The sequence below is a fragment of the Scylla paramamosain genome, chromosome 8 (genome assembly GCF_035594125.1).
Source record: "Scylla paramamosain isolate STU-SP2022 chromosome 8, ASM3559412v1, whole genome shotgun sequence".
Classification (NCBI taxonomy): domain Eukaryota; kingdom Metazoa; phylum Arthropoda; class Malacostraca; order Decapoda; family Portunidae; genus Scylla; species Scylla paramamosain.
Genome location: NC_087158.1, coordinates 9,081,466 through 9,103,718, shown reverse-complemented (window position 1 = coordinate 9,103,718; position 22,253 = coordinate 9,081,466). Strand labels below are relative to the sequence as shown.

At 40.6% G+C, this 22,253-nt stretch overlaps 3 protein-coding genes and 1 long non-coding RNA gene across 6 annotated transcripts; 2 read left to right on the top strand and 2 right to left on the bottom strand.

Moving 5' to 3' along the window:
* The first annotated feature begins 1,539 nt into the window (after positions 1-1,539).
* Positions 1,540-4,343, top strand: LOC135102758 (uncharacterized). Its single transcript, XM_064008275.1, has 2 exons — positions 1,540-1,658; positions 3,340-4,343. Exons 1-2 carry the CDS (start codon positions 1,613-1,615, stop codon positions 4,092-4,094), a joined length of 801 nt encoding a protein of 266 aa, XP_063864345.1. The 5' UTR covers positions 1,540-1,612; the 3' UTR covers positions 4,095-4,343.
* LOC135102757 (uncharacterized) lies at positions 1,658-4,635 on the bottom strand. The gene is made up of 2 exons (XM_064008274.1): positions 4,340-4,635; positions 1,658-3,117 (listed from the first exon to the last, which is right to left on the bottom strand). The coding sequence occupies exons 1-2, from the start codon at positions 4,633-4,635 to the stop codon at positions 2,457-2,459; spliced, it is 957 nt and encodes a 318-aa protein (XP_063864344.1). The 3' UTR covers positions 1,658-2,456.
* A 6,184-nt stretch (positions 4,636-10,819) lies between these two features.
* On the top strand, positions 10,820-18,496 carry LOC135102756 (uncharacterized). The gene is made up of 3 exons (XR_010269765.1): positions 10,820-11,212; positions 11,828-12,007; positions 17,307-18,496. It is a non-coding gene; the product is annotated as an uncharacterized LOC135102756 (long non-coding RNA).
* On the bottom strand, positions 15,801-20,250 carry LOC135102755 (uncharacterized). 3 transcript variants are annotated; one of them, XR_010269764.1, is made up of 4 exons: positions 18,508-20,250; positions 17,283-17,399; positions 16,784-16,964; positions 15,801-16,422 (listed from the first exon to the last, which is right to left on the bottom strand). XR_010269764.1 is itself a non-coding variant. In XM_064008272.1 (3 exons), the coding sequence occupies exons 1-3, from the start codon at positions 18,727-18,729 to the stop codon at positions 16,384-16,386; spliced, it is 378 nt and encodes a 125-aa protein (XP_063864342.1). In that variant the 5' UTR covers positions 18,730-20,250; the 3' UTR covers positions 15,801-16,383. The 3 variants fall into 3 exon arrangements, 1 of the variants encoding a protein (XP_063864342.1); XR_010269763.1 differs by lacking the exon at positions 16,784-16,964 and having other exon boundaries at positions 15,801-15,904; positions 16,263-16,422; XM_064008272.1 differs by lacking the exon at positions 16,784-16,964.
* Positions 20,251-22,253: the final 2,003 nt, after the last annotated feature.

Below are 22,253 nucleotides of genomic sequence, written 5' to 3'. Positions count from 1 at the left end.
GTGAGGTGTATTGGGAGGACTGGTCAACAGAAGGAAATGAATTGTCGTGGGAAACAGGTTGTTGAAAATAGTAATGGATAGTGTTCTAAAACTGTGAGTGAAGGAAAATACCAGATTAAGAACAAATGAAGAACCCTCAAGATTGGATTTACTGTTCACAAAAGAACCAAAAATTATTGAAGACCTCAACTACAGGATTCCGACAGGGAATAGTGACCACATTTTACTCGAGTTTGGTATAAAAGAGGAAATGGAAGAAGGAAGGAAAGAGGACTATAGAAAAGGAAGGCGGAACAAAACAAATTTCACTAAGTAAAGGAAATACTTCGAGGACTGACTGGAGTAAATCTGATGAAACAAAGGGAGAGGAAGAAAGCTGGAACATTTTGCTCGAGATATATAATGAAAGAATAGAGAGATACGTGCCAAAGATATCTGCAAAAGGATTTAAATGACTAGTAAATGACGTGAGAAGGCGAGACTGGAAAGAAAAAAAAAAGCATGGAGTAGAAGCAGGAGAAATAAAAAAAAGTAACCAGTGGAAGAAATACATGGAAGAGAGGAATAAATATGTACCGTATTTGCCAGCGTATTAGACGCACTTTTTTCTCGAAAAAAAAAAAAGTTTCTGATAATTACCGTGCGTCTAATGCGGCTGTTGCACAGACGCCTAGGCCTGTAAGTCTATACCTATAGGTGTGGAGTTGAAGCAGTAGTACACTAAGCATAAATATTGTTACTAATAATATTAATAATAATAAAATTCTCTCTCTCTCTCTCTCTCTCTCTCTCTCTCTCTCTCTCTCTCTCTCTCTCTCTCTCTCTCTCTCTCTCTCTCTCTCTCTCTTCCTCCTTCATCTCCCTTGTCCCTCATCTCTGACAGATAAGGAAGAGGGGAGGTGACAGGGAGGGAGGTTTGAGACAAGACGAAAGAGGGAGGGAAAAGAAAAAAAAAAGTGGGGAAGGGACATAACCGGGGAAGGAGAATAAGTACATTGGACAAGGAATTAGAGAAAGAGAGGAAGTATCGTGAAATAATTATTCTCTTTTCCTGTCCCCTACTCCTTTTCACTTTTCCTTCATCCATTTTCTTCACATTTATGCTCCTTCCATGCTCTCTCTCGCACACACACACACACACACACACACACACACAGAGAGAGAGAGAGAGAGAGAGAGAGAGAGAGAGAGGAGGGAACCGGTGTGTGCACAGAGAAAGCAGGTTACCAGCGCGCTGGTTTCCAGCGCCAACCCGCGCCGGGAACCAGCGCGATAGGGTGTTCACAGAGGACGCAGGTAACCAGTTTCGACCCGCTTGGTGAGCGACACGGACAGAGGCAGTATCTGTCATCAGTGTACAAGATGTCGAGCTCATCGTCTGACGATGACTTCATGCTGCTTGATAGTGTTCATACAAAAGTCAAGAGAAAAAGAAGAGCAGTACATGAAATAAACTACAAGAGAGAAGAGTTTGGAGAATATCATCATCTTTTCAGTGATCTGAAAAGGGACAACGCAAGATTTTTTGATTACACAAGGATGACACAAGAGACATTCAACTACATTCTCAAGAAAGTTGAACATCGTCTTGTGAAGACATGGTGTAATTGGCATGAGCAACCCATTCAACCTGAAGAAAGACTTGTCATTACTATCAGGTGAGCGAAATTCTGATGCTAAAATCAATTTCATATTACTTTATTAATAAGATGATAATCATAGATGGTATAGGGAACAAATAACTTTTATTTGAATTTTACAGTTTATATCGTATGGTACTGATAAACACAACACTGAACAAAGTAAAGATACATATATCATAAATCCTAATAACAAAACAATTACATAAAATAAGCATTTCTCCTAGTACAGACATGTATGTGATACTAAGAATGTTAGTGTACTACATAGGTTGTAAAGTCATATCTGTGGTATGAACTTGAGACTCTATAGGAGAGTGGGCATATGAGTGAGGAGACACCTGTGGGGTATAAGCAGAAGCTGAGGAAGAGGAATCATGGGTATATGGAAGGGGAGATATGGCAGGCACTGGATATGAAAATTGTTGTACAAGTTCTTGTAGGCGGCTTCTAAATGTCAGCTTCTGCACAGCAGGAATTCTTTTGACATGAGGTAACAAACTTTTGAAGAACATCAGATCCTCGTCATCTTCTTTGTCTTGCTTGCGATTTATTTTTTCTTTCAAGTACTGAATTTTTTGTTGTTCAATATCCAGGATGCTCTGGTTGAAGTCATCTGTTTTAGAGCGTTTGTTAGCTCCCTTTTTTTTCGGACGGGTGGCGGGTGAAATGAGCCATTGCTTTTCCATAACTTCATCTTCGCGTTCAAGAGCGTCTTTAGTGTGGGATACGCCTTCCTCTGTAGCCAAGGGGGGCTCCATGGTACCCATTTGGTATTCTATTTGAGGTGATTCTGGTAATGAGGTTTCAACAGTATCATTGGTTAGCACACCTGATAAATTTCCAGTTGAAGCTCTTGCTTTCACGACTGCCAAAAGCACGCTCAACAGTTTTCCTACACCTGGATAAACGTTGGTTGAAGGTGGTATCTTCAATAGTCAAATTACGTCCACCATACGGTTTTAGTAGGAAAGGTAAAAGTGGATAGGCTTCATCCCCCACAAACACATACGGAGCTTTGACATTTGTATTTGGTAGGTAAGAAGGTTCAGGAATTTCTAGTTTTCCCTTTGTCAAGACACTGTACAGATCAGAGGCTTGGAGCGTACCACCATCACTTTGCTTTCCAAAGCCTCCTACATCAACAGCAATGAACTTGTAGTGTGCATCTGCAACAGCTTGAAGGACAATGGAAAAAAACTTTTTGTAGTTAAAGTACATTGATCCTGAATTTTGGGGACACTGAACACGGATATGTTTTCCATCAATTGAGCCTAAACAGTTAGGGAAATTCCAGATGCTGTAGAAATCTTCAGCGATCATTTTGAAGGACTCCTTTGTTGGTACTGGCATGTGTTCCTCATGTAGTTCTTCCCACAGTGCGATAACAGTCTCTAAAACAATCTTTCCCACCGTTGTCACTCCGATCCTAAACGAAAATGCAAGGGAACGGAACGACGATCCTGTGGCAAGATACCTGCAAATAATATAATAAGCATTGTCAATAAACAGTAATGAATTATAATAATCATTGTTGTTAGCCTTGGCGCGGCTTGAAAATGTGAATGTATGCATGTGTGTGTGCGCTTTGCCTATAGAATACAGTCTTGAAGGATGTATGTATGTAGGCATATTAGCATAATACGTATTGTTATCAAGTCTTTTTCTTTACCACTTCCCAAATCTTTTTTCTTTTCAGAGACACTGGTAAAGAAAAAATGGAAATATTTTAGAGACCAATTTGCTGTTGAGCTCGGGAAAATTCCATCAGCTCGATCAGGTGATGCCGCAGGTAACACTCCCACATCAAAGTGGCAGTATTTCAAATTACTGCATTTCCTGAAAGACGTCGTGAAAGCAAGAGCTTCAACTGGAAATTTATCAGGTGTGCTAACCAATGATACTGTTGAAACCTCATTACCAGAATCACCTCAAATAGAATACCAAATGGGTACCATGGAGCCCCCCTTGGCTACAGAGGAAGGCGTATCCCACACTAAAGACGCTCTTGAACGCGAAGATGAAGTTATGGAAAAGCAATGGCTCATTTCACCCGCCACCCGTCCGAAAAAAAAGGGAGCTAACAAACGCTCTAAAACAGATGACTTCAACCAGAGCATCCTGGATATTGAACAACAAAAAATTCAGTACTTGAAAGAAAAAATAAATCGCAAGCAAGACAAAGAAGATGACGAGGATCTGATGTTCTTCAAAAGTTTGTTACCTCATGTCAAAAGAATTCCTGCTGTGCAGAAGCTGACATTTAGAAGCCGCCTACAAGAACTTGTACAACAATTTTCATATCCAGTGCCTGCCATATCTCCCCTTCCATATACCCATGATTCCTCTTCCTCAGCTTCTGCTTATACCCCACAGGTGTCTCCTCACTCATATGCCCACTCTCCTATAGAGTCTCAAGTTCATACCACAGATATGACTTTACAACCTATGTAGTACACTAACATTCTTAGTATCACATATATGTCTGTACTAGGAGAAATGCTTATTTTATGTAATTGTTTTGTTATTAGGATTTATGATATATGTATCTTTACTTTGTTCAGTGTTGTGTTTATCAGTACCATACGATATAAACTGTAAAATTCAAATAAAAGTTATTTGTTCCCTATACCATCTATGATTATCATCTTATTAATAAAGTAATATGAAATTGATTTTAGCATCAGAATTTCGCTCACCTGATAGTAATGACAAGTCTTTCTTCAGGTTGAATGGGTTGCTCATGCCAATTACACCATGTCTTCACAAGACGATGTTCAACTTTCTTGAGAATGTAGTTGAATGTCTCTTGTGTCATCCTTGTGTATTCAAAAAATCTTGCGTTGTCCCTTTTCAGATCACTGAAAAGATGATGATATTCTCCAAACTCTTCTCTCTTGTAGTTTATTTCATGTACTGCTCTTCTTTTTCTCTTGACTTTTGTATGAACACTATCAAGCAGCATGAAGTCATCGTCAGACGATGAGCTCGACATCTTGTACACTGATGACAGATACTGCCTCTGTCCGTGTCGCTCACCAAGCGGGTCGAAACTGGTTACCTGCGTCCTCTGTGAACACCCTATCGCGCTGGTTCCCGGCGCGGGTTGGCGCTGGAAACCAGCGCGCTGGTAACCTGCTTTCTCTGTGCACACACCCTTACGTGGAAGGATAGGCTATCAAACAATACAATTTTTTTCCCTCTCTCTCTCTCTCTCTCTCTCTCTCTCTCTCTCTCTCTCTCTCTCTCTCTCTCTCTCTCTCTCTTCGTTGAAGTAAGGTGTTCCTGAGGTAGTACAGGAAATATGATAATTTCTGGAGACCAAATCCAAATCCACGAAACGGTTGCTACTTAACGAACTGCGATCAGCGCCCATTATCAACCTTCGGCCGCCAAATGGTATCCACGAACGCGTAACAGGTTGGTGATGCCATGGTAGCAAGGTTGATAAGTTACACCACCTCCTGAGGTGGTGTAAGTTAACATCACCTCGCCCGAAAACTCGTATATAAATATTTATGTGCACAAATATTTTTTTTAATTGTTTACAAGCTTTACCACCAAGAAAGCATGGTTTTGGGATGCATAAAGTGAAATCTTACATGGAACACCAAAAATAAAGCAGGAAAAGGAAGAGGCAGATTTGCCCCTCACGTGCGCGCTCTCCATTCCGCCTCCCAGCAAGAAGTGTGTACTATAATTAAATATTGTTTTCGTCGCTTCTCCCGCATATATCGGATATTTTCTTTGCATACTTCCGAGTTTGTGCCTTGAGGTGAGAAAGGCGCTTTCGGGATCGCCTTGACCCTTTGGCACTGAGTGATAATGAGCTCATGCTCAAATATCACTTCCTTTGGCAGACCTAATCCCCTTGTTTGAGGAGATGTAGCATCAGCTGGAGAGAAGGACAAGGCGTAGCCAGGCATTACCAACTCACACCCAGGTTTTGCTGGCCCTGAGATTGTTTGCCTGTGGACCCTTCCAAAACGTCATTGGAGAAACTACAGGTAACTAAATTTATCTGTGCTGTATACCTCTCACCTAACTCCTCTGACTATAAGAAATTCTTTGGAAAATCTTAAGAATAACGCACTCATGATTATTTTCAATAAGGTGTGCTTTCAAGAAGTGTAAGTAGTATAGCTACATGTCTGTAAAGGTTTTACTGATCGCTCGTTGATATTAAGGTTACAATACAATGTTAAAGTTTCTCCAGTATTCCTGAGATCCTTCCTGCTTACCTGTCCGTGCTGAAGTTACACTGCGTGCGTTCGTGCGTTGGTTTACACGCAGGGTGCTTTTGCGCATGCTCCTAAGTCTATGGGGGGGGTGTCCAGGGAGGGCGCAGACCACCCGGTTAGGTTAGGTTAGGTTAGGTTAAAAGCATAGGTTAGGTTAGGTTAGGTTAAAAGCATAGGTTAGGTTAGTAACCTTAGGGGGGTCCAGGGGGAACCCAGCTCCCGCTGGATAGCAGGGCAGGGTCCAGGGGGGGTCGCAGCCTCCCTGGTTCGGTTAGGTTAGGTTAGGTATATAATTATTCTGGCGTATTGGTTAAAACTTAAATTTTACCCAAAATTTTTTTATTCTAGGGAAATTTCCCTAGATTTTCAAAGTCCATTTATCGGTCTTTTATGTCCCCCCCTAAAAAAAAAAACCCGATTCCCCACGTGCCCCCAAGCTTGTTGGGGGAGAGGGAAAAAGATTAATAAGATATGTGTGGAGGTGTATTTCTTAAGAATTACCTCCCAAATTTTTTTCATTCTAGGGAAATTTCCCTAGATTTTCTAAATCCATTCATCGGTCGTTTATGTCCCCACCAAAAAAAACCCCGATTCCCCACGTGCCCCCAAGCTTGTTGGGGGAGAGGGGAAAAGATTAATAAGATATGTGTGGAGGTGTATTTCTTAAGAATTACCAATTCTTTGACTACTTAACTTCCAAAGTGGAGCACATTCTGACTCTCTTCCGTTTTGCAGAAATCTCCATTATTGGAGACTTCAATGTTCACCACCAGCTTTGGCTTTCCTCTCTCTTCACAGACCATCCTGGTGAACTAGCCTACAACTTTGCTATCCTTCATGACCTAGAGCAATTGGTGCAACACCCTACTCGTATTCCTGACCATCTTGGAGATACGCCCAACATTCTTGACCTTTTCCTGACCTCTAATCCTTCTGGTTATGCTGTCACCCTTTCTTCTCCGTTGGGCTCCTCCGATCACAATCTCATATCTTTATCTTGTCCTATCGCTCCAATCCCTCCTCAGGATCCCCCTAAGCGAAGGTGCCTCTGGCGTTTTGCCTCTGCCAGTTGGGGGGACCTGAGGAGGTATTTTGCTGATTTTCCTTGGAATGACTACTGCTTCCGTGTCAGAGACCCGTCTTTGTGTGCTGAGCGCATAACAGAGGTGATAGTGTCTGGCATGGAGGCGTACATTCCTCACTCATTTTCTCATCCTAAACCTTCTGAACCTTGGTTTAACACAGCTTGTTCTCGTGCTATACATGATAAAGAGGTGGCCCACAAAAGGTACTTAAACCTTCCATCACCAGAATCTCATGCACTTTATATTTCTGCCCAGAACCATGCCAAGTCTGTTCTCCAACTAGCCAAAAACTCCTTCATTAACAGAAAGTGTCAAAACCTTTCAAGATCTAACTCCCCTCATGACTTCTGGCATCTAGCCAAAAATATCTCCAATAACTTTGCTTCTTCTTCTTTCCCTCCTCTGTTTCAATCAGATGGCACCACTGCTATCACATCTATTTCTAAAGCTGAACTCTTCACTCAAACCTTTGCTAAAAACTTTACCTTGGATGATTCTGGGCTTGTTCCTCCCTCTCCTCCACCCTCTGACTACTTCATGCCACCTATTAAAATTCTTCGCAATGATGTTTTCCATGCCCTTGCTGGCCTAAAACCTCGGAAGGCTTATGGACCTGATGGGGTCCCTCCTATTGTTCTCCGAAACTGTGCCTCCGTGCTTGCACCTTGCCTAGTCAAACTCTTTCAGCTCTGTCTGTCAACATCTACCTTTCCTTCTTGCTGGAAGTTTGCCTACATTCAACCTGTTCCTTAAAAGGGTGACCGTTCTAATCCCTCAAACTACCGTCCTATTGCTTTAATTTCCTGCCTATCTAAAGTTTTTGAGTCTATCCTCAACAGGAAGATTCTTAAACATCTATCACTTCACAACCTTCTATCTGATTGCCAGTATGGGTTCCATCAAGGCCACTCTACTGGTGATCTGGCTTTCCTTACTGAGTCTTGGTCATCCTCTTTTAGAGATTTTGGTAAAAGTTTTGCTGTTGCCTTGAACATATCAAAAGCTTTTGATAGTCTGGCACAAAGCTTTGATTTCCAAACTACCCTCCTACGGCTTCTCTCCTTCTCGCTGTAACTTCATCTCAAGTTTCCTTTCTGACCGTTCTATTGCTGCTGTGGTAGACGGTCACTGTTCTTCTCCTAAATCTATTAACAGTGGTGTTCCTCAGGGTTCTGTCCTGTCATCCACTCTCTTCTTATTATTCATTAATGATCTTCTAAACCAAACTTCTTGTCCTATCCACTCCTATGCTGATGATACCACCCTGCACTTTTCCATGTCTATTCATACATGTCCAACCCTTCAGGAGGTAAACATTTCATGTAGGGAAGCCACAGAACGCTTGACTTCAGATCTTTCTAAAATTTGTGATTGGGGCAGAACAAACTTGGTATTGTTCAGTGCCTCAAAAACTCAATTCCTCCATCTATCAACTCAACACAACCTTCCAGACAACTATCACCTCTTCTTCAGTGACACTCAACTGTCCCCCTCTTCTACACTGAACATCCTCGGTCTGTCCTTTACTTATAATCTGAACTGGAAGCCTCATCTCATCTCTAGCTAAAACAGCTTCTATGAAGTTAGGTGTTCTGAGATGTCTCCGCCAGTTTTTCTCACCCCCCCAGCTGCTAACTCTGTACAAGGGCCTTATCCGTCCATGTATGGAGTATACTTCACATGTCTGTGGGAGTTCCACTCATACTGCTCTTCTAGACAGGGTGGAATCAAAAGCTTTTCGTCTCATCAACTCCTCTCCTCTAATTGACTGTCTTCAGCCTCTCTCTCACCGCCGCAATGTTGCATCTCTAGCTGTCTTCTACCGCTATTTTCATGCTAACTGCTCTTCTGATCTTGCTAACTGCATGCCTCCCCTCCTCCTGCGGCCTCGCTGCACAAGACTTTCTTCTTTCTCTCACCCGTATTCTGTCCACCTCTCTAACGCAAGAGTTAACCAGTACTCTCAATCATTCATCCCTTTCTCTGGTAAACTCTGGAACTCCCTGCCTGCTTCTGTATTTCCACTTTCCTATGACTTGAATTCCTTCAAGAGGGAGGTTTCAAGACACTTATTCATCAATTTTTGACCACTGCTTTGACCCTTTTATGGGACTGGCATTTCAGTGTGCATTTTTTTTAATTGGATTTTTGTTGCCCTTGGCCAGTGTCCTTCCTACATATATAAAAAAAAAAAAATGATTCTGGTGTTGCATGCTTCTGCACAGGGGCTGGCTATTTTGGTAATTGTCAGGGAGCCCTTTCCCTGACCTTATTATTGATATATTCTCTTGCACTCTTCGCTTATACCTTTAGATACACATAAAACGTAACTTAAAGGTGAAGAAGAAGTACCCCTGCCCTTTAGGGGGTCCTGGGGATGGGCGAATTCCCCCAAGAGGTTACCAGAGGTTAGGTTAGTCACCGTACACTTTTATATGAAACATTACCTTATCTAACATAACCACGGTGGCTACATCCACCTTTAAGGACACTAATATAAGTTTGCATCCACCTTTAAGGACACTAATATAAGTTCGCATAACCTCTGGAACACCCCTGAAGGTCGGGGGCATTCCTTCCCAAGCCTTATACTATATGTTTTAGGTTTATCAAGAGGCTTATGTGAAGGAATGGAAGAGGACAGATGTAATAAGGACAAGAGAGGACTCTAAACAATTACTACTACTTTTTTTTTGAGACAAATTGCACAATATCCCATAAATAACTTTTGTAGGTGAATAAACTGATGTTCAATATGGTGAGTAATATTTAAGTGTGTCTGACTTTCAAGGATAAAAGGCATAAAAGTCAACCTACTGCATGCCACGGTTTATAAAGTTGTAATCCAGTGTTAGGAACATGTTAAAATTAGTTCCTAATGTCAAAATATGTGAGTGCATAATTAATAAGGAGGGAGGAGGGACGATGCTTATCTTACAAAACCTAACCTTACCAAACCTGCCGTCGAATACCCCTAAGGCTGTCCCTTCCTCACCCACCCCATTATTATTTATGTGTACAAATATTTCTAGACTTGTAGGTTTATTTCTGACATGTTTCTAACACTCTCCTGAGGATAACTTAATTTACTGGCAAAAAAAAAAAAAAAAAATTGACAGCAGATGTAATATGTGTATGGATATGGTTGCAGTGACTGAAAGAACAGTGCATTACATGTAGAAGGATCATTAAACTTCTGTGGCTGATTTTTTTTTTTTTACCTACAGCAGAAAGATGTATCTTATTTAAAATAAATAAACAAATAAAATAAAAAATAATGGCTTATAATCTGCTTTCAGGACCTATGCAAGCAAGTGTCAGCAGGGTCTTCCAGCATGTGTGCACCGTGTATTTTGTTTTAAATTTAGTGCTATTGTTATAATCTATCACTGCATTGTTGTTTCCTTTGAGTGAAATGTATCTCACAGCCTCAAGTTCTTGTTAAGCATTAATAAAGTTTTAATATTATATGCATACTGTATGCATATCCAGTGCAGGGGGTGGTATATATATATATATATATATATATATATATATATATATATATATATATATATATATATATATATATATATATATATATATATATATATATATATATATATATATATATATATATATATATATATATATATATATATATATATATATATATATATATATATATATATATATATATATATATATATATATATATATATATATATATATATATATATATATATATATATATATATATATATATATATATATATATATATATATATATATATATATATATATATATATATATATATATATATATATATATATATATATATATATATATATATATATATATATCAGTGGCGGCTCAATGCCAAATCCAAAAGTCCTTCATCAGGAGGCACCGTCTCAGCCCTAACAGACTAGGGAAAACTAGACGTAAAAAAAAAAAAAAAAAAAAAAAAAATCAGTGGCGGCTCCTCAATAGGGACTGCGAGACTGCAGCCCCCCCCCCAAATGGATTTCTAGGATTCACGAAAATAATGTTAATTTATTTATGTTTGACTATCATTCACATGAAAACACCAATTGTCATATGTTTATATGAAAAAAAAAATACTGCAAAACAATGAGGAAGTACGGAAATTATTTACTATTTAATGATACGAAAGCGGGGAGAAATGGGGGGAGGCTTCCTGGGCGGAATGGCGAGTGTGGACTGCATCCAGCGCAGTCTTGTCTCAGCCGTTGTTGTGGTTAGGTGAGTGTTCTTGCGTTGGTCTTATTTTCGATCGTGTTTTTCAATTTGTCAGGGATGATTTTAAAATATTATTGATCAGTGATGGCTTGTGCCATCACTGATAGGCACTAGCAGTATTTTGCAAAATGGCACAAGAAGCAAAGACGGTTTCTGCATTGAAAGAACTTGCACTTGCCATGATTTCAATAGAGAAGATTTCTATGAATATTATGCCAGGTTTAAATGAAAAAGTCATTGATCTGTTTGCACAAAACAGGAACAGGAGAATGGACTTCCTTTTCAAATAGCCTAAGCCAGCACTAAGGAAGTCAAGCATTTACTGTTAGGATAAGATCTAAAGAATTAAATAATTATCTATCTATCTTTATAATCTATCAATCAATGGTATGTTAAACAGTAACAATAAAAGCATTTAAGATTTTATTTGTTTGAATGTGAGACAGCCCCCCCCCATCAGTAACAGTCACGAGCCGCCACATATATATATATATATATATATATATATATATATATATATATATATATATATATATATATATATATATATATATATATGATGGATATATTTAGCTACTGTGTAACATGATCATCTAATACTTTCTTTTGTGTGCATAGGCACCCACACTGCCATCAAGGGAATTCTAGTCAGGACGGCCCCAAACCACGACGGCCCTCCGCGACGGCCCCCCAGGACGGCCCCAAATTCTAGTCAGGACGGCCCTCAACCACAACGGCCCTCTACGACGGCCTCCCAGGATGGCCCTTTGTTAGACAAACAATGGGGAGCTTTCTAAGGTAGTGGTTTCTAAGTAGTGAAATAAGTAAAAAGTCCATACGCGTTTCTTATTCCTTTTTCGCCTTCAATACTCCAAAACAGGGTATTAAACAGTCGATGCAAGGTTCCATTTATTTGTATAAACATAGGATTTAAAAAACAGTTAAATTTAAATATCCAATGAAAGCAGTAGCCTAAAACTAAAATATTCTTTTTACATCAAAAGTAGGCTCACATATGATTTATATAATTCTCTCAATTTCATCACAAACTGGGAGCAGTTAACCTGGAACACTTCTTGAGTAAGAATGATGTTGTCAGGGTTCCCTCTTCGTACTGCCTCCAGTAGCTGAAAATTCGTCCTTGGGTGGTCTGAGCACGTTTGCGGTGATACTTTTTCAGTTTCTGCTCCTTCAGAAGCTGGACCTGAAGAGGAACAAGGCAGCTCTCTGCATGAAGGAGGGGGATCAGTTTGTAGAGCTGGTGGGCTTGATTGCGGGCTTTCTCATTGATGCGACGGTGGTAACCCTCTACATCATTATTTGTTCTTGTTGATTGGTTGAAGATGCACCATGAAGTTGGCGGCCACAGGTCTCCTTCAATCCACGTGTCTCGGATGTAGTCTAGAAGTGGAGCTACGGCTGGTGTCGATGGTTCATTGCTGAGCTGGTTGAAGGCTGCACAAATGTGTTCAACAGGAAGACATGGGAGAGCGAAGAGTTTCCTGACAAACTTCTGCATTGGACCGTTTTCACGGTATGCAACCGCCAGACCAAGGTCTTGAACCTTCCTAAAGATACACTGTACCCAATGAAATAGGCATCCCTGGATGGTGGTGTTTGGCAAGATGTAACGGAAGGCTCTCCAAATGGCTTGCTCGAAATCAGCAACAACCTTCTTGACGTGATTGTTTGGAACCATGTTAAGGATAGATTCCAAGACAGCCTTGTAATCCCTTTTCCTACGGCGTGACATCAGCACAAATATAAGTGGGACTTGCTTCATGTCACTCATCTCCTTTGATGAAAGCATGAATGGAGAGTAGCTGGTGGAATGGGGCGGCGACGATCTTGATCAACATACCACGTCTTGGCACGTTCCAGGATGTCAAGTTGTGCTTGTGTTGCAAAAATCAAATGTCTTGCCCCATCCATTGCGATATCATTGCGGAGATAATCTTGTGGTATGAAGTTAACAGCTACTTCGAAGTGCAGATCTTGTGGATCTGTAGGCCGCAATGCTTGGCGTAGTCTGTTGGCCCGTCTCACAAGGAGGCCCGGTGCAGGACGACTTGGCTCTGGATCAGTAGATTGTAACTGGCTGGTCATCACTTCTTCAACAATGGCACTGGCAGAACGGAACACATCTTCAGACGCCTTACGCTTGACATCAGCCAAAATCTCGTAGTTCTTCTGCTTCCCTGGTTCTGCCTGATGAGCGTGGTCATGGAGCCCTGGAGTAAAAGTGTTGCCCTTTTGTAAGACAGTGGCCTTGCACGTAAAGGTGCGATTCCGGATGCTGCAACGCCAAGTAGTTTTGCCAGGATGTCCATTCTTGTTAGCTTTGATGTTGTACGAATAACCATTGCTGTCAACCAAGAGAGGTTTTCCTTTGAGTGTGCCGGCTGGTATGATCTGGTAAGTTGTGACGTGTGGCTCATCGCTGGCCGAGATGTCTGCAATAGGAAGATATGGTAATGCATCCTCTACATTATCTTGAGGAATTTGAAAACTGTGTGTTATGTGGAAAGTGCCGGCATCACTGTTGCTGGTGTTGCTTAGATGAATGGCAGCATGTGAAGCAGACTCCATGGCAGTGTTCTGTGCAGGTTGCAGGTCGGGCAGCTGATGGTTACTTGTGTCGTCTTGAGTTATCAAGCTGTTTTCGCTTGTGAAGGTCTGTATGTGTGTGCTTTCACCAACTGGCAAGGTAAAGTCTTCCAGCTGAGCCAAAGAATCTCCAGGACACTTACACTTGCAACAATGCCACTGTATGTTGAGGTCACCCTTCTTCATCAGTTGGTATTGAGCATAACTAACTCCACTGTTACACAATCTGTGTTGCCACTGGGAGCAGTTATCACAACACAAGGCATGCTGTCGGTTTGTAACCACTGTGTCACAGCAGACACAGTAGGCAGGGGTGTCCTTACTTTGTGAAGGTCTTACTGGAGGCATGCTGATCAATGCTGGAAGCCTTGTGTTTATCATACTACTGGCAACACTTTCAATTAGGTGTGAAGCAGATTCAGTGTGTTGGGAAACACTGTGGGTGGTATTCCTAGTCGTTTACCATACTTATCTTCTACCTCCTCCCTCCAACCCTCCCTATCCCCTCCCTCCCTTCCGTCAACTGCCGTCAACTGGTGGTGTTATTATTGTTATTGTTATTACACACACCCACACCCAGACACACATGCACACATGCTTGTCGCCTTATCTCCCATCCCATCCCTCCTCCCTCCCTTCCTCCCAGACTCTCCCTCCCAGTCCTTCCCTCCTCCCTCACTGCTATCTCCCTCTTTCCTTTCCTCCAACTACACCCTCCTCCCTCCCTGCTATCACACACACACACACACACACACACACACACACACACACACACACACTGAAACAAGTTTCATTAAAATATTGGTGGATGTATAACAAGTGTCCACACGCAAATGGTTTGAGGCCATCATGGGGGGCCGTCGTGGGGGGCCGTCGTGGTTTGAGGCCGTCGTGGTTTGAGGCCGTCATGACCTGCTACCCCATCAAGGCCCCAAGTGTGGATGAGGCCCTCCACATTAACCAGAAAAGGTATCACTCTCTCTGAACATCCAACTTGTTTGTCATGCGAATGGAGTGATCCTCAGCTACTGCTCCAGATTCCCAGGTATATAGTATTATTGCAATACATGTTTACCCAACCATGTCTTTTATTGATTTTCATGTGACTGCACATGGTTACTGGTATTGCATAAGAAAACAGTGTGGTAAGCCTTGACATTAGTTATAAATGAGCAGTTGACATACTCCTTTATAAGTAATGAATTCTCTTGTAGTATGAAATATCACTTTTCACAGGTGCCTGCACTCTTCTGGAGGTAGCTTGCAGTACAGACCCATCAAGTGTGTGAAAATAATTAATGCTTGCCTGCTCCTACACAACCGCTGCGTCAAACCGGGTATTCTTGTTCCTGATGATGTATGCACTTGTCACTATTTTTCTGGTAGTTGACAGGATATATCAATATCATGGACATTAGATTTAACTGAGTACAGTTATGAATGTTCTTACACTTATTGTTAGGGTAATGAAATTTGTCAGAAGTGTACTGTCATTTAACGAAAATAAACATTTGTTTTTTTTCCTACAAAGGTGTCTTGAAAGTCATTATGGTTTGGGCTAGTTTTGGATCATCAAAATGCTAAATGTCAAACTACGGGACTATTCCTATCATACAATATAAACTTTAAACAAATGGAAGGGTTAGGTTCCAACCCCCTATACCTCTCAGACCCTAACAAAAGTCTGCTTATAACTACCACCTCTTGAGGATGAAGCAGTGCCCCATGCTGATACCAACCCTGCTGTGCTGCAGAGAGGTCGACGTGCTCCAGGCAGAATTGTGCAGCAAGAAATCATAAAAAACTTTTTCCAGCAATGAAGTAAGGAAGTCAGGTATCATTTGCCTGTCAGTAATCATGTAATGAGTGAAATAATGGTTTTCCATGTATCACTGCACACTACATGAAAGAGATCAGTGCAGCATTTAATTTCATCAAATACTTAAGTGGCTTGCTAGCATTAGGTATGAATAACACAAATAGATACAAAAATTGCTGTAGATATATTTAAAAAAAAATAAATGATTACAAATTACCAAAGTCTTTGCAAGAAAAAGAAAAAAATATAGCATGAGTATGGTTCAGGTCCTGTAAAAAGAAAAAAAAGTAAATAAATATATTTGTAGAAATGCCCACCAGCAAGTCACCACAAAACACTAATCTTATTTTTGTACTTTAGGTAACATAAAAGAATTGTAGGTATCACAGTGAAGAAATACTTTGGTATTATATTGTACTAACATTAACATGCTGCTCTAGATAAATGATAGAATTGCTACAACTTAAAGCTACAGAAAAGAAATATAACTTAATGTAACTTAATTTCATAACTTAGTCTTATAACTTAGTAACTTAATAAAGGTAAAGTTATGAAAGGGAAACATTAGAATTCTAAAAATTATTGCTGGCTAGTATTGACATTAATGAAGTGCTCAGCAAGTGTTACCAGCTGCTGCAATGAATGCAGAATGTTCCTCTGCACTTCAGATTGTTGAAGTGTCTGGGACATGTTTTGTACAGCACCGTCACCAGCTCATCCATGCTCAGACGAATCTGCTGTTGGGTTTCTAGCGCTTGAGAGAGAACTTCCAAGTCTGAGTGGCCACCTGCAATACAGTTTAGAAGCAAACATGACTTTACACCACAAGTTACAAAATAAATGGTATTTTAAGTTACATGTCATGCTATCTTGCTGTGTCCTTTTACCTCATTTGCTCCTTGGAACTTTTTGCTATACTATACCTAAGGTGGTGGTATGATACACTTATGGAATCAACAATTTAAATGTTTGAGAGATGTATCCCTCAAAAAAAAAAAAAAAAAAAAAAAAAGTCAAAGTAGCAAGAACAACAGACTTACTGGCAGGAATTGTATAATGAGTATTCATTGTACTGAAATAATATGTACATTGTATATATTATTTCAGGGTATGGAGGACACAACTGAATACATGTTAATGTTATTCACCATTGCATGTAGTCATCTGTAACATGGATAATTTGAACAAAGATGCTCTCATCCAGTGCAGATGACAAAGCATTGTCAAATCCAGAGGCCCCTGCAGACCCAGCAACACCAGCAGAAGAGGGTTGGATATCTCCAACACCACTGCTGGTGGAAGGCTATGTTCCTTCTAGAGGCCCTGACACTTTTGGAAAAAAAAAAAAAAAAAAAAAAGTGTTGTCATTACTGCAGGTAGAGAATAAGCTGGTATTCTTTGAGTGATGTTTTTATTGACTAATTTTTCTTTTAATTAGCAGTCAACCTATGTCTGTCACATGGTTTTGCTGAGTTGGTGTGCAAGTGTGCAGATATCTATGCTCAGGAAGATAAGTATTGGACATGATGCTGCTAGCCCCATGAAAGATGATGCTGTAACATAATCATTGTTACATTACAGTACTGCACAAAGTTAAAAACGGCATTAATTTACAAAATGTAATTTGACCTTTGGTAGTTTACTTACGCAGTGTGGCTCCATCACTTTCAGGGTATGGCAGTCCTGCAAATGCTGTGAGAGACAACATCTGCAGCATGCCCAACTCCACAGCAGTGCATGTTGTCTCATCTGGAGGTCCCCCACCTGCATGGATATGAATGTTGCAATTATCAGCCACTTAGAAGTTCACATGTAAAACCAAATCAACTTTGTGTTAATCATGAATATATTAGAGCATATTGATATTATTTAGCACTGCAGTGGTCACTGTCTGCCAGAGGTACTGTACATGCTCCTATTTATAATCCATTGCTTAGTTGGTTCTTAGTTATGTTTATTGACTATATGGGTAAATTTTGTAACAACTCCAATAATGAAATACAACATGTACACAAGAGCAAACTTCTTTTTATATAACTGCAGGGGTTTTAAGCACTGCTAACAATCACCTAACCTAACTAACCTAATCATAACCTAACCCTCCTTCCTCAAAGTAAAACCAATATTCAAGAAATAAAATTTATTACAGCAGTTTGGGTCTAAAAGGCTGAACAGAAAGAAACTTCTTTTTCTCCCAATATGCAACAAAAAGTCATATAGAGGAATTTGTTCATATTACTCAAAACAATGTCCAGCAATGCCCAAAAACATTAGTTAATTAAATTCCATAAACAATTAGGTCAAGACAAAATATTAAGCAAATATGCTAGTGTGGGTAAATTTTTACTTTCATCTGTTTATCTTTTCCACTTGAAACTATTTGCTTTTTGTTATTTTTGGCCTACCCTGAATTAGTATGTTAATCAAACCTGATGTAACTTAACCAAAGTAATCTTAACATAACCAAAATAATATAACCTAACCAAAGACAAACCTTAAATAGCTAAAATAACATTGCTTCTCTAAAAATCTGTACATATAATTGTTTAACAATTGCTGTCATTATTATAATTAATTTGCAGTTGGTATATGTGGGGTTCAAATTACTCTGGAATGACAAAATGTATCTGATGAGAAGGGTAAGAAAAGCCATGTTGAGACTGGCGAAAGAGTAAAAGAATACCCTACTATGTGTCTCCTGGAACCATAAGCCATGATTTTACTTACTTCCAGCAGGACATCACACCATTTTTTGGTAATATCACTGTAATTCCATCCATATACCTCTCTATCCCTCTTCTGTGTCAACTGCACCATGCTAAGCCTGCAACTGTGCTAACGAAAATGTGATAAGAATAACCGATTAACTCACCAGTGCCTGCAGTGTGACACTGTTCTGTAGCAGCCTTGCTCTTGACATGGGTCGGAGGTCCTTAAATTTCCTCTGGACCTCAGGATAGGCAATTGCTGTGAAGGGAAGACGGGTGAGTCTGGGAAGGCTAAGAGATGTGATGCTCAGCAGGGCGGAGAGTGGGTAGCGAAGTGCAGTGTGATGGGAGTAGAAACACTGGCAGAGGAGCAGGAAGTGGTCCATAGTCTCAGAGGAATAGCCCTACACTAAGGGCAGAAGGGGTCACTTTATCAAAGTTTGTAAACAATGTCGCATGACTCCCATTTGTGGTGCGAGTTTTGCTGTCAGCACCCCAATCCTACACCTCCACCAAGGTTAAGGCCTCAGTGTCGGTGAATCATTGTCTCCTTGTTCTTAAGGGTTTCAATAGCCATGATGAAAGCATTGTGAGGACAGTTGAGTGTGGTTTTAGTGCCCTCTAAGGAGTGTGATGTTCCCTTGTGGCAGACGATAATTACAAATCCTATCACTGGATTAAAAGAAATACAAGTACTGACACTTTTATGATTTTTAATAAATAATGGAATAATCCGAAATAATAATAATAAAAAGAAAGCAATTCAGAAATACAAAATAAATGGTAGCGTACTCTTCAGTTACATAATTCAGAAATACAAAAATAAATGATAGCTTACTCTTCAGTTACATAATTCAGAAATACAAAATAAATGGTAGCGTATTCTTCAATTACATAAAAACTACGATGGAGATATTTTCGCGACTACTGAATTGCGGGGGAGACCAGAGAATAAATAAATAAATAACAAATATATATCCAAAAAGTATGTATATACCTGAGGACAGTCTCACACGGTGATCTCGAACCAGGTGGTTTCACTAGTCCCGTGGAGAAAACCAACAAAAGAAGAACGAAAAAATGCGAATATCTATCCACTCAGAAAACAGTTTATCAACAGGAATATCTGAGGAGAATCCGAGAGAGACTGGCTTTAGTAAAATTATTGTTAAATAAACACTTAATATTACAGGAATGGAGGGGGAGACTATCAGACTGCATGCTCACCTGAGGAGAATCCGAGAGAGACTGGCTTTGCTTGTGAGGAAATCGGCGGGAAACTAAGGATAAAGGTTTCCAATGGGGAAATTTATTAAGTTATAATTTTGTTTTTAGTGGGGGGGGGGGCGACTAGGTTGTGAGTTCAGGGATGAAAAATATGAATAATTAAGTTACTGTTTACTTTATAGTTGTTACTTTAAGAAGTTTAATTCAATGGACTTTTGAAATCAATTGGGGAATTAGTCAAAGTCTGGTATCTCTTCCCGGCTTGCGTAGCAACAGGGGTAACAAGGCAGCGAAGCAAAGAAGACTTATCAGATTCGTCAACCTCATTGGCGCGGCGTAATTATCTGGGATTTGTTTGAGCTGGTTTAAGACCTTACCATTATAGAATTAATTTTATCGTATTAAGGGCTCCCCATTCTCTGGGATTAGGTGAAAAATTCGCCTCTATAACCTGGCCAAGCAGGAGAAATTACGTTTATTCACTGGGTAAATTTGTTATAGAAGTGGTCAACACAGTGACGCTGAGAGGGGGGGGGGAAAGCAAGGACAAAAGGACACAGAGGAGAGGAGGGGAAGGGGAGGGGTTAGTCACATGGTACTGAGATTCTGGTCACCCCCCGCACACTACATGGGCCCTAGCCTAGGAAAAAAGTAGAAATATACATAATTAATTTCTCAGCACTACATGGTGAGTGGTGGCTATGGGTGTGTGACATATCAGAGTTTGTAAACAATGCCATATGACTTCCTCTGCGATAACACAAAGCCTCCCTGTGATTGGCTGCCTTGCGTGTGACGTCGAGTTAGTGACGTATCACTCCAGCAGCCAATGAGCATGCTTAAGGGCTTAGCAACCTCCATTCGTCAACCCCTGAAATTCTTTGTGGATACTGTTTCTTGGAGATTGTAATGCAGTTGCTGTGAGAGCGAAGTTATGCCATTTGCCTGATCACAGAATGTTAGGTAGCAACCTGTTTCGTGGATCTAGCCCCAGGAGTGTATTAAGTATGAGTAAACATCACCGTTCGAACAATATTCTATGGATTGCCTCTTGGCAAAAGGCCTCAAAATATCATATGGCTCCATACCGTCCGATTACCTAAAGTAAATATTATTATGTGCAATGTTAGCCATGATTTTTCCTGACACCATTGGTCATATCTGCTTTCTCCACATCACTATCAGCGTTTCACATCAGATGGATATATTCTACACCTAGACACACGCATGCACGTGCACACACATTGTGCGACAACTGCAGCAGCCACCCTTTTGAATGATATTATGCAGAGGAAGAGAGGAAGTTGGACATCTCATGGTTATGCCTGGTTTCATCAAGCTACCAGATGATGATTAGAAAAACTGAACCTACCATCTAGTAAAGAAAAGAAAAAAAAAAAAATTGCTGCATCTCTAGAGTATAAATTTGTTACAGTAGACTATGCATAAAATATGAAAATAAATAAATAAATGAAAGTGAGTAAACGTTTTCTTTCTATTTCTTCAATCACCTATTCTTCCTGTACTGTTACTGGCATTGAGTTATCAGTCACTGTCTCAGAATCAGTACATTTCCTTATTTTATTGGTATTTGACACATAACAATACAAAAATATGCAGGTGCTGATGAGTAACAATAACGTAAAGCTTGCCCATGTAACGCTGGAGTGCAGGAAGACAAGGAGAGCAATGATTTCCTTTGAACTGGTAATTCAATCATGTTTTTGATTAGCAGCAATGTCTCATGAACACCATGGTAGGCTTAGTTTCCCTAAATATCATTATGAAAGTTTGATAATATCTAGTGATGGGAAGGATGGATTCTTCTTCACCAAGGTGGAAGCTTGGGGTTGCACCCTGTATTTTATAGTATTGTAGTGATGGCAGCCATTATCGCCTCCTTTCTGCTGTTTCAACATGTGGGAGCAAGTTTCCTGCCATCCCTGATTGTATGATGGGCCCCTCAGCTGCTGATTGGCCATGGAAATCACGTGGTCGAGAGCTGGATCTTGATTGGAAGTGACATGAGGGGCAGCAAGGGGACGTGGCAAGCAAGCAGACAAAGCCAGCGGCGGCGGGCAGTGAGGCACCTGCAGCGGCAGCAAGTGAACCTGCGTTCCAATTTGAGTCGCCCGAAAGTTTTGTAAGCAGTTCGTGCTCCTTCACGAACTCTTTCAAGGGTTGGCAAGTGATCCAGGAGGAGGGCACGAACTTGCAGTAGGTGTCTGTACATGGATAACGGACAATACACGGAAACTGACAGTATTTATTTAATCAACCTGGCAGGGAACAAAGAGTGACTGGCAGGCGAGGGTGAGGACACCTGGAGCGAGGCCAGATGGGGAAGTGATTCATGCAGAGAAAGAGGTGAGTTACGGGTCACTTTGCCACTGCAGATAAGGACCGTCACCATCATGCACACACGACGAACCGGGCTGGCCAGGGTACCGAGGGCCAGGGAGCAACGAGACCGAGGACAAAAGGTGGGCTTCGTTACAGTGGTGTCAGGAGTGGGATAATCATGTGTGACCAGCATGTTACGGCCCAGTGAGTGCTTCTAGGGTGCCTCAGAGAATATTACACCATGGCTGAAAAGAAGTAACTTTGGTGGACATGATGGCCACGTTGATGACCCAGGCCCAGAAAATGGATGGAAAATTAGACACCTAGTATGCAGGCATGA

What these genes read in the sequence shown, in the direction of transcription:
- LOC135102755 (XM_064008272.1), bottom strand. Translation starts at nt 18,729, where the DNA reads ATGGACCACTTCCTGCTCCTCTGCCAGTGTTTCTACTCCCATCACACT. An exon ending in GTGTCACACTGCAGGCACTG is followed by an intron (nt 17,400 to 18,507) that starts GTGAGTTAATCG and finishes ATATCCATGCAG; the next exon opens with GTGGGGGACCTCCAGATGAG. An exon ending in AAGTGATGGAGCCACACTGC is followed by an intron (nt 16,423 to 17,282) that starts GTAAGTAAACTA and finishes ACTGTATTGCAG; the next exon opens with GTGGCCACTCAGACTTGGAA.
- LOC135102758 (XM_064008275.1), top strand. Translation starts at nt 1,613, where the DNA reads ATGAGCAACCCATTCAACCTGAAGAAAGACTTGTCATTACTATCAG. An exon ending in AGACTTGTCATTACTATCAG is followed by an intron (nt 1,659 to 3,339) that starts GTGAGCGAAATT and finishes TTTTCTTTTCAG; the next exon opens with AGACACTGGTAAAGAAAAAA.
- LOC135102757 (XM_064008274.1), bottom strand. Translation starts at nt 4,635, where the DNA reads ATGTCGAGCTCATCGTCTGACGATGACTTCATGCTGCTTGATAGTGTT. An exon ending in AGACTTGTCATTACTATCAG is followed by an intron (nt 3,118 to 4,339) that starts GTGAGCGAAATT and finishes TATTATTTGCAG; the next exon opens with GTATCTTGCCACAGGATCGT.